This window comes from Lynx rufus, unplaced genomic scaffold, assembly GCF_022079265.1.
Source record: "Lynx rufus isolate CCGP_SWC_20201006 ecotype Redwood Valley unplaced genomic scaffold, mLynRuf1.p SCAF_2, whole genome shotgun sequence".
Lineage (NCBI taxonomy): Eukaryota > Metazoa > Chordata > Mammalia > Carnivora > Felidae > Lynx > Lynx rufus.
In genome coordinates this window covers 52408017-52424955 of record NW_025814834.1, presented here as the reverse complement: position 1 = coordinate 52424955, position 16939 = coordinate 52408017, and the positions used below count along the sequence as shown (strand labels likewise).

The 16939-nt window shown below is 36.9% G+C and overlaps 1 protein-coding gene across 3 annotated transcripts in view; it reads right to left on the bottom strand.

The window, feature by feature from the left end:
* The window catches only part of CERKL (ceramide kinase like), a 104842-nt gene that overhangs the window by 17168 nt on the left and 70735 nt on the right, over positions 1–16939 (bottom strand). The window contains exons 3-4 of one of the 3 annotated variants that reach the window (XM_047084268.1): positions 12901–13032; positions 5371–5434 (exon numbers count right to left, since the gene is read on the bottom strand). The exons of 1 other annotated variant lie outside the window; for it this stretch is intronic. In XM_047084268.1, the coding sequence (XP_046940224.1) occupies positions 5371–5434; positions 12901–13032 (196 nt within the window). The remainder of the gene's footprint in view (positions 1–5370; positions 5435–12900; positions 13033–16939) is intronic. One more of the 3 variants, XM_047084269.1, reaches the window with a different exon arrangement.

Below are 16939 nucleotides of genomic sequence, written 5' to 3'. Positions count from 1 at the left end.
GATTCTGATTTGCGGGTGAGTCTCCTAATTTTTCAATATTATCAACCAGTATTCAATACATTTAAAACCCCTATGTGCCAAACAAAACAGCCCATGGACCATGATCAGCAGGTTTTAAATGGTTCCCTAAATTTAGGAAGCTCTGGAATCCAGAGGGTCCATGGAGTCCCTCCACCTTGCTCTCAGCATTCCAGCCCCTGCACAGAGCTGAGGTTCAGCCAGTGGCTGCACACAGCCTGCCTGGGAGATCCAGATCCACCATAGTTATAAGAGACTCCAGGACATGGGATATCACCCAGATCACCTTTGGCTAGGGGTATTATTTTATGTCTGAAATAATCCTAGGGGTTCACAATGTGGCCAGTGATTCAGAAAAAAAGTGATAGTATCTACTGAGGGTCAACTTTATGTCAGATAATGTGTTGATTCTTTTCTATCAAATCCTCAGAATTCTATAAAGTAGGCATTTGCCTCATCTTTATAAATGGGGAAGCCAAGGTTTGCTGTGAACCTTAATCAGTGTGATTTCAAAGATCTCTGTGTCTCAGAGAAACATTCTAGAAACGTAATTATAACTATCAGATTCATGCCTTTTCTACCTGCTGAGGTATGTGTGATCTAAAAGGATCACCTAAAATAACCCAACAAAGCATCTAATTTAGCATAGAAGAAGTTGGCTTTTCCATTTAATATAGCAACATCTGACCCCTGGGATCCTGCATACGGTTATAGCATCTTGCACATCACATGTTAACTCATTGCTAGAATTAACAGAGATGCCTCCTCTGTGAACATACTCTGCTACAAAAGCCTTTGAAATTTTTTCATAACACATTCTATGTTAAATATTTTGAAACTATAACAAATGATCATTGCAACAATAAAGTAACATTTAGTGAATAGTTACTATGTACTGGCACTGTTCTCAGCACCCTCCATGTATGAACTCATTTAATTTGAACAATAACTATATGCAATAGATGCTTTTACCTTCAATTTCAAATTAGGGAACTAGCAAATAGTAAGATTAAGTAACTTTTCCAAGGTCATTACACAGTAAGTGACAGAAGGGGGAATTGAAACAGAGGCAATTCAACCTTACAGACTGCACTACTAGTATTCAATGGATTATAGTCCTTTCCTATAGGTGAAACCTAATGAAAATCACCTTACGAGAGAGGTTTACTATTTTGAAAATCAGTTTGCCGGTAGAATCAATGTGGAACTAAATTTGTTAGGAAAAAAACATATTTATGTTGACAACTACTGTATCATTAGGATCAGCTCCAGGTACAGGTACTCAACCTAAGGGATATACTTAATGCGAACCTATCACAAGAGTCTGGACATAACAAGAAAAGGCAAAAACAAAACAAAACAAAATGCCAAAAAACAAAACAAAAACAAAACAAAACAAACAAAAACACCCACAACTTTTTATAACAAGTTGACCACACTTATGTTATCCTAAAATATACACCTTAAAGTAACTAATCTTTCACATGGGGTACATCTTATGTTTTCAGAATAAGTAAACTCCTTCTTGCCATGCCCCCAAATACAATGATTCTGCCTAGAAAAGTGCCACTGGGGCTGATACCTTACTTTTCTGTATAAGAAGTGACACATTTTTTTAAATGGGTGTTGTTTATAAACCAGTACCATCCTTGAAATGTTCAATATATTATTAGGTTTTGATTTAAACTTTCTCTTTTTTGAAAAGAGGTACTTTTTAAAAAATACCTTACTTAGGAAGACAGGTATCATGGACAATATGATAAAATGTCAATGTCTAAATCATTAAGGGTCTAGTTAATGGTGAAATTAACAAAAGGAGAAAAAAACCTGTTACTTAACAAATTCAAATAAAATACTGAAGCAAAACAGGAAAATATTGATATTTTTACAACTGCATAAGAGCTATAGATTAGCTTAACCATATTGATGCTTGTAAATTCAATTGTGACTGCTTCAAGTTTGTGCAGCTGACTTTACTCTTTCCTCTGCCTTTACAAAACTTTCTATTCATGCATAGTAAAAATAGGGGGCAAGTAAAAACTGACACTCCTACAAGGTTTAGCAATGGATCTTAGAGTGTTTGCTAGAACACACTAGAGCTGCACAACAGCGGTCTTGAGTACTGAGAGATGCATTCCTGTTGGCTCTTATCTCATATTGTGTCTTCATACAAAATATGTAACTCATTAAAAACTCCAAAATTTTAGCAAGTGACATTTCTTAAACAGTATTTGCCACCATTTTGCTTTATTAAATAACATGCACAGAATCATTCTTGGATCTTAAACTCTCCAGTCTGTGTCTAAAATACGTTTAGGTGATATCCTAATCAGGCAGAAATGCTTCAGGCTCAAGTTCTTGAAGGAATGTGAGCCCCTCTTCTTTGAAAGATCATAGAATCTTGCAGGTACCTTATCCCCAACCTTGAATCTTTTGTACCTATTTCTCAAAAAGTACTCCAATAACCTCTCTCTGATGAAGTTCAGAAATAGGGAACCCATAAATAAAGCACATTCCATTTTCAAATACTTGTGAGAGAATTGTTCTTTCTTTTCAATTGAAGCATATTTGACATGTAACATTTTATTAGTGTCAGGTATATAACATAATGACTAATGCATTGCATTGCATAATGCATTGCCAAGTGATCTTTACAAGAAGATCAGCATACAATGTTACCCCTCCACAAATTATTTTCTTGTGATGAGAACCTTCAGGATCTCTTTTAATAACTTTCAAACAGGCAAAACACTATTATTGACTACAGTTGTCATGCTCTACGTTACACTTCCCTGACTTATTTATAACTAGGAGTCTGTGCCTCTTGACCTTCTTTACCTATGTCACCCACCCCAATTCTCCCATCTGCACCCACCAACCTGTTCTCTTATCTTGCCATTTATGACAACATGGAAGGACCTAGAGGGTATTATGCTAAGTGAAATAAGTTAAAGAAAGATAAACACAATACATATGATTTCACTTACATATGGAATCTAAGTAACAAAATAAAATTCATACATGTGAAGAATTTTCCTTTTAAGCTGTCTAAAGAAACTGTTTCCATTGTTTTCCATATATACCTATTTACTTCTAAGTGGAGTGACTTAAAATTAGCATTTTATTAAGTTTTTCCAGCTCCCAGTGGGAAAAACTGGGCCCATGAAAATGAGATATTTAAAGAATCTTACAAAATAGATGATTTTCAATAGACATTTTAAATTATTAGAAGTCCTAAATAAATCAGCATGCTGTACAATTCAGAAACTGTCAAATCACTGGAACTTATATCATAGAATGGTTAGGTCAAACTCTGTGGTTAAAAAAATGTGGATAAAACAGGGTGCCTGGGTGGCTCAGTTACGTGTCCAACTTCAGCTCAGGTCATGATGTCATGGTTTGTGGGTTCGAGCCCCACGTTGGGCTCTGTGCTGACAACTCAGAGCCTGAAGCCTGCTTCAGATTCTGTATCTCCCTCTCTCTCTGCTCCTTCTCTCCTTGCGCTCTTTCTCTTTCTCTCTCTCAAAAATAAATAAATATTGAAAAGTTAAAAAAAAAAAACGTGGATAATAACTAAAAGATCTGTGTGCCTTTTAGGGCCACACTGCTAAATAACAATACCTGCCATGTGAAATAAACAAAAATTTAAGTATTTTCAATTAAAGAAAACAGCATTACTATACTACCCTTAAGCAATAGTCTTTCATCATTCTGAAAAATTTCTCTTGATCCTTACCTAGTATAATTACCAGCAGAACTTATTTATACACACCACATTTAGTGGAACACTTCAAAATGCTGATGGGCAGGACCAGGTCTAATATCTACAATATCTGTTATCCTTATTATTTATATAATCATATTTTGAAAAAAGGACTTACTTGCAATACAGCCACACTCATATACTCACAAGTTGTGTGACTATGCAGCATATTAAGGTGGTAGCTCATGGGCATGATTCCTCCAGTTACTTTTCTTAAATTGTATACTTGCAAGATAATTTCCCAAATGTAGCCTGTTAATCAGTCTGTCTGGCTATAAGTATAAAGCTCTTAAGTAGTCTCCTACCTTATACTCTTCATGCTCAATATTTATATAATGTTGCCATCTAGATTTACTCTTCTCAAATTCCTTTTATAAAAGTCTTGTTTTGGTGCCCCTGGGTGACTCAGTCAGTTAAGCGTCCAACTCTTGATTTAGGCTCAGGCCATGATCTCACAGTTCTTGGGATCAAGCCCTGCGTCGGGCTCTGCGCTGACAGCATGGAGCCTGTTTGAGACCCTCTCTGCCCCTGCCCCATTCATGCTCTTTCTCTCTCAAAATAAATAAATTTAAAAAAAAGTCTTATTTTACTTATCAAACTTTCTTCTTCATCCACTAATATTGTTTCTTACCAAAAAATATTAAGCATTTCTGGAAAAACAACCTCATCACTTTCCTCCCTAAAACATTCTACTAGTTCTTTGGGAAAAGCAAAGCCTTCCAATCTACAGTTAAAGAGACACAACTCTCTTGCCTGAGATTATGAGTACTTGTTTGTTTCCTGCCCATCTTCATGTGACGCAAGTAATTCACATGCTGGTCACCTTTTAAAACTCTGAAATATTAACCCTTGCAAAAAATCTTCCCTAAAATGTTTGTGTCTTACACATCAATCCATCACTTTAGCAAATTGACTTGGCTACTTTTTTAAACTGGCCATTAAAGTGTAAGTCACTTGCCTTGTTTCTAATGTTTGCATGACAGTGAACAATTTCTATGCACTCCAGCAACGTATTGCCAACGACAGTTTCCAATGCCTACTGTAGATAACACACTTAATTGGTAGCCACTAAATTATGAAAGAATTAAAAATTAGCATCTTTTATTTATACTGAAAATAATATATTTGCTTTTATAAAATATTTACCCTCAACCACAGCCAAATTAAACAGTGGGTAGCCATGAACACCATCAATAAATTTGCAAAAGAGAATCACAATTCAGTTCTACCATAAGACCGGTGTATCTTCCATCAAGGCTTTTCTAGAGACTCGTATGGTTAAAGCCAAGAATTAAGGACCGCCGATGCAAATATATGCACAGTAGGTCAGTAGAACGTGGTACCCTTTGATTTCCAAGTACTTCTATAGATTTCTTCTTTTGCTTTCCTATGCCTGATCCTGACAGGTAGATGACCACGCCATGTTATCATCATTAATTGTTATTACATAGATATGAACGAAATGGAGTCTAATTACATGTACCACGAATACTGAAATATTTATCAGTCCCAAGTATGTCACTAAAAACTAATGACAACATTTCATAACATAAGCTATATCATATATACAGATTGATAATATAACCTACCCATCAAATTCCTGGAGTTCACATTCCTTTAGGAGTGACAAAGCATGTCCTTCATATTCTGTTACTATTTAAAAACAAACACACAAAAAAGGTGAAAGTTTTAAACAGTGATCTACACTTTTTAACTGAGTTTGGCAAAATAATATCATAAACATATGGTCAGGTCATAAAACAACATTTATTCTTGAATATTTATATTTTAATCATGAGAAAGAGGATTAAGTGTTACTTGCCTGATGTGTTTTATAGCTTTATGTAAAAGAGGGTCATATATTTGTTCCGACTACGTAAGTCATTTGGGGACATCCCACGTACAGCAGTTAGATCATTTATCTTGGTGCCTGTCTGTTCAGTGTTCCCTTCCTGATATTATAAATAAGATACATTTCCTTTAAATCAGAAGCCGAAGAGCAGCAGTATTTTGAAAATAAGGCATATTAGCTGGCATCAAGACAGTCAATGTTAAAGCGCTTTGGCAACCTCACACGGATAAATTAGTTGAAAGGTTAGCGTAAGATTTACATACTAGAAGAATGTGTATCTGGAACTGCTAGACTAAAAAGAGAAGCTGGATGTGAAAAAAGGAAGCAAAGCCAACACCAATGATAACAGACCCAAAGCCGAGGAAGGTGGCGGCGGCATGGACCCACCAGAGCCGGATCCTCTGAGGAAATGAATCTGTCACTCCCTATCGCTGTCTCTACGGTCGCGATGCCCTATGCAGTGTTGTAAATGCCAGTGGAGACAGGGTAAGCTGGCACACTGCAGATGGCACCAAGCATCCCAGCCACATTTAGCATTTTCTAGGGCAGCACCGCCAGAGGAGACAGCCCAGCTGTATCCACCCATCAAAGATTTCTGCTGACTGACATGACATTGCAGATGGATTTTTTGTGTAAGAATGTGCATCATTATATGCAAGATTACATTAATCTTTCATGCCTGTCTGTCCCTGGTGCCAGCATGGTTCAAGCTTTTCCTACAATGTTTTTAGATATTGTTAAAAATTATTAGTCTTGGTGTCTAAAAGGATCATTCTGTATCCAGCGAACATTACATTGTAATTCTCCCACAGCTTATTCAAATGCTGTTAACATTCACATGAATAAAACTTCTCTCGATTAAATTCTAATCAGAAGAAAGCTATAAGAAAACTAAGTATAAAATATTAATATTAATAAGCTTGGAAGGTTATCATAAGTGATTGTGTTGATCATTTATAGCCTCAGCAAGTAGTTGCAAACTTCAAAATACAAAATGTTACCTACATACACTGAAAATACTTAATGATATTATGAAGAAATATTTATGCTGAGAATCATTGGATCAAATCTTGCTTTTTAGGCTAAAGCTCACTTTGGTAAAGCTTTTCAAATCCAATATAAAATTAGCTTTCAAATTATGCTATGGCTAAATGCTACCTTAATTTAGGAAAAATTTTAAATAATACTCTCTTTGATCTTGCAGGTGGAGTTTGACTATATATTGATGCAAATTACCCAAGAAGAGTGATTTTTTTTTTAAATGACATTGTAAAAGTTAAAAAAAAAAAAAAGTGACCTGGAACAGAGAGAAAAGATGAAAGAAACTTGATCACAATATAATAGAAAATTGAACAAAAGGAACGAAGACTTCCATGTCAGGGAGCTCACATTCTGGGGACAGACACTAGACACTAACTTTAAACATGAATGCACAGGGGCACCTGTGTGGCTCAGTCGGTTAAGCGTCCGACTTCGATGCAGGTCATGATCTCACAGCTCATGGGTTTCAGCCCCGTGTTGGGCTCTGCACTGACAGTTCAGAGCCGGGAGCCTGTTTGGATTCTATGTCTCCTTCCCTCTCTGCTCTTCTCCCACTCATGCTCCCTCTCAAAAATCAATAAAGATTTTTTAAAAAATAAAACATAATTATAGAATATAAAGTAGCAATAAGTGATTATAAAGAAAAATAATATAGGGAAAAAGGATAGAGAATAATCTGGACTACTATTTAGATACAGTAGAAGGAATTGAAATATGCATTTAGACAGAATATTATGGGCCCTGGAATTAGAGCCAGATTCAAATCATCCCACTCCAAATAAACATGAGGAGCAGACTGCTGGGCAAATGCAGTGTCAAAAGGTTACTACTACCCTTTTCTTTCACTTGCTTTCTTTTTCTGATGAGAATGACACCCTATGCCCCTTCTATTCAGGAAATTTGGAGGTTCCATTCTTTACAAGGCTTTGAACTCAGTTCTCATTGCTGGGACTCCCCACTCACCCTAACCATTTTAAATATTACTTCCTCAAGAAGACAAGATTGGAGGAAAGTAATGAGGTTGATACTAAGTGTTGATGAGGAAATAGGCTGAAGTAAAATCAGATGAGATTTGGACTTACGGTAACATTTCTTAGTCTGGGGATAAGATTCTATAATGGGCTGAGATACTGACTGAGATGGCATTTTCTCTCCTGTTCTACAGGTGCCTCATAGTAAGCTCAAAATGGAATCTGTCATTTCCACCTTCATATTGCCTCTCAAATATATTGTTCCAATATCCCCTCCTTGCTGCCCAAGACAGGAAAATTAATTCCTAGCTTGTCCCTCTCCTTCCTCTCCCAACCACTTCAAGGCCAAGACCAGTTGTTTTGGTCTTTATTGCTGTAGCATCCCATCTCAAGCCAATGCCCATGATCCAGCCACTGCCTTTTTAATGGGGATAGTAGTCTTTACCCTACTCTGCCCAGAATGACTTTCTCACTTATTTGATCAAATCCTTTTCCTACAAAACATCTACTGATGACTCTTTATTGTCCCCAGAGACAAAACTCTAACTCCCTGACATCTGAGTATTAGAAACAAGATTGGCCAAATAAATCCACAATTATTTACGGGATAACAAAAAGAATCTTTCACACAGAAATCTCTCTTTAGCTGGATATGATACATGAACAGCTCCTCTTCAGATTTTTATTAAAATATAGGTAAAATTGGAAAGATAGAATGCCTCAACTTACTAGCGTCTTTTGTGATTCAGTTTTATCAAATTGCCTAGCTTTCTGCTAGGTGAGATCAGGAATAGCAAGAGGCATTTCCAAGGAGGGAAGGCTTTAAGGAGAGACAAAGAGCCAGAGAGGAAAAACACAAAATCAAAGAGGAGATTTGGTCAAAGTATTAAAAGTTAAACTCACGACCCTAGAAGGAGAAAAAATTTTTTTAAATGAAACTGATAACAAACTCCACTTTCATGATAATTCTACCAGGGCCAGACAGGATGTAAAAATTATCTGGTGACTAGGCACTCCCATGGGCCCAGAGCTGACAGAGATCAAGGCTAAATTCAGAGAAGTGTGATAATGACAGTGAGTATGATAAGGTCTAGCAGCTTTGTTAACAGAAAGATTGAATGAAGGAGATGGAACTGCCTATCATGAATGAGAGAGATCAAGGGCAGACACAGTATCTGTTTCGAGTATTTCAGGGACTCTTCTATGCAAGATGGGACACACATAGTGTGCTCAAGCAAAGGCTGGGAGTTCATCCACGAGGAGTATCAACACTACACCCACCACATACGGGGAATTCAGCTGGATGGCTTCTAAAGCTCCTTCCAGTTTGATTTCTCTGTTGCCTTTTTTCACTTTATTGTTTTATGAATTATCCTACGGATCCATGATCTTCACAAATTCTCTCACGCCTTAGCCAGTGTAATTCCTAAAGTCTACTGTTTTGAGAGGAAGATAAAGACATGATATCATGTCAGCATGGGCTGACCACTTGTTTTCCTGTGATTCATATGCCATCAAGTTATTAGAAAAAAATAACCCCGTTTTTTTCTAAGTTCTTCCAGAAGTTTTTCTGATACCATTATTAGATAAGATACAGCATTTGCGCTGGTAGCAGAGGGGGAATACAGCTTCAGCTCAACTGTTTCAAAAGATGCATACTCAGAAGTGGTCAGGGTTTCAGCAGTAACCAAAATGAAAAGTATATTTTTGTTAATGTGGTGATTCTTTTTTTTTTTTTAAATGAAGTTTGTACCTTTTGACACCCTTCACCCATTTCTCCCACCCCACCACCTCTGGCAACCACCCATGTTGTTCTCTGTGCGTGTTCAGTTGCTTTTGTTTAAGATTCCACATACAAGTGAGATCATATGGTAATTTATCTTTCTCTGACTTATTTCACTTAGCATAATGCCCTCAGGTTCATTCGTTGTTACAAATGTCAGGATTTTCTTATTTTTTATGGCCAATTATTGCATTGTAAGTATGTGTGTATACACACACACCACATTTTCTTTCTCCCTTCATCCATTGATGGACACTTAGGTTGCTTCCATGTCTCGACCGTTATAAATAGTGCTGCAATGAACATGAGGGTGCGGATATCTTTTTGAGCTAGTGTTTTCATGTCCTTCAGATAAATATCCAGAAATACAATTGCTGCATCAGATGGCAGTTCTATTTTTAAATTTTTGAGGAACCTCCATAATGTTTTCCACAGTGGCTGCACCAGTCTGCATTCCCACCAACAGTGCACCAGGGTTCCTTTTTCTCCACATCCTCACCAACACTTGTTATTTCTTGTCTTTTTTTTGATAACAGCCATTCTAACAGATGTGAGGTGGTATGTCTCATTACAGTTTTAATTTGCATTTCCCTGATGACGAGTGGTGCTGAGCACCTTTTCATGTTCCTATTGGCCATCTTTATGTCTTCTTTGGGAAAATGGCTATTCAGATACTTCACCCATTTTTTAGTCCAATTATTAATTTTTTTGCTATTCATTTTTAAAAGAAATATATAGAAAACAACCTTTTAAAGTGTATGTACCTAGCTAGAATTTTTCAAATCCTGCCTCATTTATATGACACTATCTCCTTGTGAATTCATCATCATGTAGAATTTATTATGTAACTTGTATTCCATTTAGACTCAGCAATGCACACAAGATAGGTTAAAATAATGGTCACACTGGATGTACAGAAAATACATACCTTTTCTGCTTTACTCTTTCCTATATTCTTTTTCTTTCAAGGTGTTAATTGAATCTTACTGTTACATGATTTATGAAACAGACATGCATAGCATCTTTCTATAGAACTTCATAATATACAAGGAGTGTCAAATATATTACCCGGCTCAAACTACAAAACAATACCGTGAAACAGGCAAGAAGATTCTAAAATTTTTCAAGCATTCACATGTTTATTCAGTCCCTCACACGAAATAGGAAACTTTTAAAATATAAATATTTAGCTAATGTACCTACCAAGGTGGGTTTATAAGCATAAGATGTAATTTTATAATTTTGCCTGTAGGAGGAGTGTTAGGCAGCTAATAATTAGCCATTCTGCACAAATATATAAGAAAATTCTAAATTTGCTTTATGTAATGTCCTAATTTTATTTTACATTAAACTAAATATAATATTAAATAATAATTATAAATTTAGGGGAAAAAAGAGCCCAAGGACATAAAACTTTTCTCTCCAGTGCAAAAGGAGGAAAGGACATTCTGATCATTTCCTCTTAGGTCAGGTTTCATCGTCTACCAGTTTTCTTTCCTCTATTCTCTTTCTCCTCCTTCCTAATCTCTATTCCGCTGGCAGAATCATCTTTAATAAACCAGAGTACAATGCTATGATAAAAAATTTACACCAACTTCGGATTAATACATGATGAGTAAACTCCTGAGTGTGGCCTCATCCATAATCTGGATTTAAACTTCCTCTAGTGCACATTGTTGGGAGACTTTTCAGAAGCCATTTGGACCTTTTCCCCCCTCCCTAATAGAAGCCAGATTTGGTTAAGGTATTTTCAGACTTCAGGAAAAGGGAGTCCTACTTCCAGCCCACACAAAGGGTCTGAATACTTAAAAGACTGACTGCTCCAGGTTGGTCACACATAATAAGACAGTCACACTGACAGGAAGAGATGTTAATCCTTGCTCAGTACTAAAGCGTGTTAGATCTCTCACATATAAACACCTTTCCCCATCCCATTTGATTTGAACGAAGAAGGACCCAGTCCGCTGAACCATTTTATGATGATGGAAAAGATCAAATTTATGATGAAGTCAAAACTGAGGAAGTCAAAGCAAATTAATGAAACAATTCCAAAGATATTATGGGTACAACACACATGCTGAACTGAATGATATATAGTAGTATCCACATCAAACTTCTGGATATTAAATCAATGAAACAAAATAATTAATGTTATTAAGTTTACCAATAAGTTTATTCAACTTTTAATTGTTTCATCCTAATATCAATTTCAAACTTTTCTTCTACCAATCTTTGAAAATCTTCAGTGGAAAGGGATGATAGATTTGCATTGTTTCTTTTCCTTACAAATCACTTCTAAGTAAGCCAAAAGCCACAAAGGTAAAAGATTAACTTCTCACTACAATTTTATTTCAGTTCAGAAATTCCTCTTGAATTTTTCATGGTAGTTTCTTTTGAACCGCCATTGTAATAGATGCCTTTCGGAGTGGCTGACCTTCCTAAAAATATGTGGTTGAGTTTTTTGTTTGCTTGCTTGTTTTTGTTTTTGTTTACTTTTTGTAAGGAACTTCCTTCTACCTCAATCCGTCAAGTCAGAGGTGAGGGCATCAAGTCTGATTTATATTGTGAAACCCATCTCCATGGTTACAGCTGAGCAAAACCACATCACTCTGAATCCCTTCCCAAGGAATTTATAAATGGGACTAGGAGAACCCAAATACATTCCAACTTTGTCTCCTGAATAGGTTTATTATGCAACACTCTTCAGCAATTTAAATTTACTACAAGTTTGCACTGTATGTTAGTGACGTGACGTAGAAATGAAATCAGACAAACTGGGGTTATGATTTTTGACAGCATCAACTCTCCTTTTCAGTCCACCCCCCATGGGAGAAATAAGAGACTCAAAGGAAACAAAGGAATTTGGTCACCAAATTCAAAAAGTTGAAAAGGATTTTGCTAACCTTCTTTCTATTAACTTTAGCATTGGCCAATTTCTTTTTCCTCAGCAAAAACCTAAGCACTTTTCTTATTTTAGGCAATGAAGTTAAGCTACTGGCTTCCCAAAATTCATCTAAACCTGCAGTTACATGCTTAGTTTTGACCTAACCAGCAGGGGTCAGAGTCAGAACAAAAACCACCTAATGAAGGATTCCATGGGAAGACAAACATTTAAGTGAGCAAAAACCAACTGCTTGCAAATCTGCAGAAATGATGTGTAAATAATAAACATCTCAATGAATATATCAAAAAGTATGCAGCTCCTCTTGAAATGATTCCTAATAATTTTTAAAGTCTGAAAAAGGGGGTCTAAAGAGAAAATACTGATATTCTAATAAAAATAACACAATAAAAAAAGAAAACAAAATAAGTTATAATCCCGGACCTGACTGTGGTAGGTTATGGAAGCACATAAAAAAGCTTTAGCTATCATAGGTAGTTTCCTCAGTTTGACATAAGAACAAATACAAGTTATTTTGCTTCCTTAAGTATTATTTTTTAGTGGCAAAATTATACTATGAAAATGACTTACTTGTTACGTCAGTCTTTATTCCTGCTGTCCTCAACAGTGGTTCAACCTTCTCATAATAGACCTGGGTAGCTTCTTTTTTGTGGCTTTGGGGGTTAAGAATTATTTTTAATGACTTTGGTCTATTTGAAAAACCTAAGAGGAAAACATAAAGACAAAGGTATTTTTTCTTTCCCTTTAAAAACGTACACTAAGTCCAATTAGAATGTTATTCACCCATTTAAATAGCATTTTCTGTTTTTATTTGAAATTCTTATAAGAGTTTTCCCAAACAGGGCATGATTTTAAAACATTTACATTTCCCTAGCAGTTAAACAGGTATATCCCTCTTAAATCATGAGTTATAACAAAGCATTTATGAAGGAAAATGTGGATGAAAGCAACTTTGTGAATATTATTAGGCAATGTACACTTATCAATCACAGATAATATATCAAATTCCCCGTTAGTATTTATTTCTGAGGGAAAAAAGCAATAGGCTGCAAAGAACAGAAAGGTTCACTTCCTCTCCTAAGATAAATATGCTCATTATTAGAATTGGGCACTCCAGTGACCCCAGGGCCACCCACGCTTGACCTGTGGATGAGCCCAGGGTGGAGCAGAGTACACAGGGCTGGGTCAGGGTGAGCACCCAGTGCAATGCATGCTGGGACCTAAAAAGAGGGTTAGGTCGAAGTTCAAGCCTGAAAAGGGGCCAGGGGAGAAAGGACTCTTCCCCTGAGAATTGGGAAAGAAAGCCTCTCAGTGGGGATTCGATGAGAGCACTGCCTCACAGTTGGGGCTGAGATTTGATACTACAATTTTCTGGGCTTGCAAGATGCTTATCACTTAGACCCAGTTGGAGCAGGTGCAAAGCAAATTTTCTGTTAGGAAGTGCAGGAGGGACAGAGGAGCCAGAACACTACAGATCACTTCTTCCAAGGTAAGCTGCTGTCATAAGACCACGTTTCAAGGCTAAGAAAGCAGTTACTAGCATCTGCTCTTAATAAAACCATTCCTAAAGCCAAATGGAAAAGTCCACTACACCAAAGTCAGTTTTTTTGCACTTGAAGACAATATTTCATTTCTCATCATATTTGATAGAAGGAAATCTTTCAACAGCACATACTGTTTTGAATTCAGGGAGAGTATTAGATGAGGAAGAGGTAGGACCGTGCTGAACTGCCTACATTCTCTGTAATTGTCCCTGTGCTTAATATTTTGCTAAGAGGCCATTGTCAATCTCATCGTCAAGTCTTAAAATCTCAAAACTATGTTCAATTCCTTCCATTTTTGTTATTTGTTTTTCTTTTTTGTTTTTGTTTTTGTTTTTTTTCCCACTTCTGATTCCTACGTTCCTACAAACCAGTGCCCAGATCCGGATCCACGAGATGGTAACTATCTGCTTCCACCCCTTCTGGCCTTCCTAGTTGTTGCCCTCTGGCTTCTCTGCGGCTGCTGCAGGGACAACTCACTGTCCTTCCCATTCCCCTGAGTCCCCCACATCATACCTCCATCAGGCCTGTATCTGTCAAAAGCTGCGTGTGGGCAAGCCTGAACCCCTTAACATGTCATTCAGAGCACTTCTCCAACCAACTCCAACCTATCCTCCCCTTTCCCTCTCCCATGTATTCCATAAACATTTATTGAGCATTTGTGCTGACTACCAGAGCAAAGTGATTAAGATGTGGTTTGTGTTTAAAGGAGAAAGATAAATCCAGAAAATAGAAACCCCACAAAACAAAATAGAATCATTAACAGAAAGGCACCAATAACCATGGGAGTGTATGAGAAGAGGGTGGTTAATTCTTACCAGGGATCCAGGAAAGACTTTCTGGAGAAGGGAGCATTGGAATGGGGCTTTTGGCTCCTGTGGATTTTCACTACTTAGAATTCCCTCCTTCCTCATACCTCATCCTCTCCCCTAGCAAAACAGCAGGAGCGAGGCCAGAGAAGAAATTCTAAGCAGAGACCAGCACGAAACTCAGTAAGTGCAGAGGTTTTTCTGTTCCATTTCAGCTGCCTCATCATGCTCTGGCACCACTGAATTTTACCTGCCGAATACCAGGTAGGTCAGGCTTCGTTCAGAAAATTTCTTCCCTTCCACTCCACCTTATCACCATTTCTGTGACAATTTTGCCACTTTTTTTTTTTTAAATTAAGTAGGCTCCATGCCCAGCATGGGGCTCGAACTCATAACCCTCAGATGAAGACTCGGCATGCTCTACCTACCAACTGAGTCAGCCAGGCATCCCAAATTCTGCCACTTTTTAAAAGCTTACCTCAAACACCATTTTCCCACTGAAGCCTTTCCTAATCACCAACAGAATTCACCTCTGTGGCTTCTCATTCCCACTTTATTCTGTGTGCCTCTATTAACTACTTTTTGTTACATTAATTACACACACACAACACGATGAAAAACCCCAAATCTCAGAACTCCTATTGCCAAACCTGGGCCAACATGAAATGGAGTAAAGACTATAATATATCATACTAAGGAGGAGAAGGAAAAACTCTGTCTTATAGAATGACAACTACTAAACAAGGAAGAAATTACAGAGTTAGATCACTGTGTTTACCACTCAGCTCTATTAATAATAGATTCAGGCAAGACTCAGCAATGGATAGTAAAATCATCAGTGACAGCCAGTTGGGGAACAAAATATTTACTTACTGTTAAACTCTGTCCCTCTTTATTGTTGTCATTACAAAGAGTTAAGAGGGACATTTACAGTGGGGAAATCTAGCAGACACCTCCTTAGTCAAGTAATCAAATTTAACCATACCCTTAAGGTACAAAAGGATACATAAGCGTTGTAATACCTTGTGATATGTAATTCACAACACCAAGGACACAGCACTACCTGTGGTGCACAATGTGGCTCCAACAATCATAGAACACTCAGATGAACTCTAGTTGAGGGGCGTTCTCAACATAACTGCTTTAAACTCTCAAAAAATGTCAGTATCGTGAGAAACAAAGAAAGTTGAAGACATGTTCCAGATTAAAGGAGACTAAAGAGAGGAGAAATAAATGCAATTCTGGATCAGGTAAAACAAAAACAAAAACAAAAACAAAAACAAAAACAAAAACCTGCTATAAAGGATAAGACTGCTGTCTTTTAACCAGGAAGGACAAAGCAGTTAAAGCTAGGCTGGCTCACTTTCATTAAAACGTGACAAGGACAAGAAACTTGTTCTACACCTCAGAAGCCAAGACTCAGATTAAATATCCAAAATAAATTTATCTTACCCGGTATTTTTATCGAAAGACCCTGCTTCATTTCTCAGGCCCGGCATGCAAAGTGTCTAGGCACTAAATGTCAGTCATCAGTGTTATAAAAACCAACTTTTATTTCCCCCTCTTTCTATATCATGACTGAGGTAACAGAAGATTTTGGAAATAAGAAACAGTCATTTGGGGCTTATGAGGATAAGGACATTGTAGTTGAAGGTTTATAGCCTTATAAATATACATATACTATATAAATATAGAGTATGCTATATGTCCGATTCAACCTTTGTGAAACAATCCCCTTAGTCAGGAAAGAGGCTAAAACTATTAAGGTTTTCTTAAAAGGTTTAAACAAAGGAGTGCCAGGTGGCTCAGTCAGTTAAACGTCAGACTCTTGGTTTTGGCTCAGTTCATGATCTCATGGTTTGTAAGATCATGCCCTTCATTGGGCTCTGCGCTGACAATGTGGAGTCTGCTTGGGATACTGTCTCTTTTTCTCTCTCTGCCCCTCTCCCACTCATGCTCTCTCAAAATAAATAAGCAAGCTTAAAAAAAAAATTAAACAAATTAATTTTATTCTTAAGCCCCAGTTTACAACAATAGCAATAGAAACTAAATAAATTAAGCAGAATGTTCCATTCCTTAGACACCCTGATAAACTGCAGTCTTTTTAAACATAAAACAACAAAGCCAATTTTTCACCAGAGCATGTATTCACTTTTCTCATTTATCTTTTCCTTTTGGGTGCACTTAATATGATGATTATGAAGCTAGAGTCTAAGTATATAAAAATTAGGTAGCAATTTGATACCTATTTAGAGATCA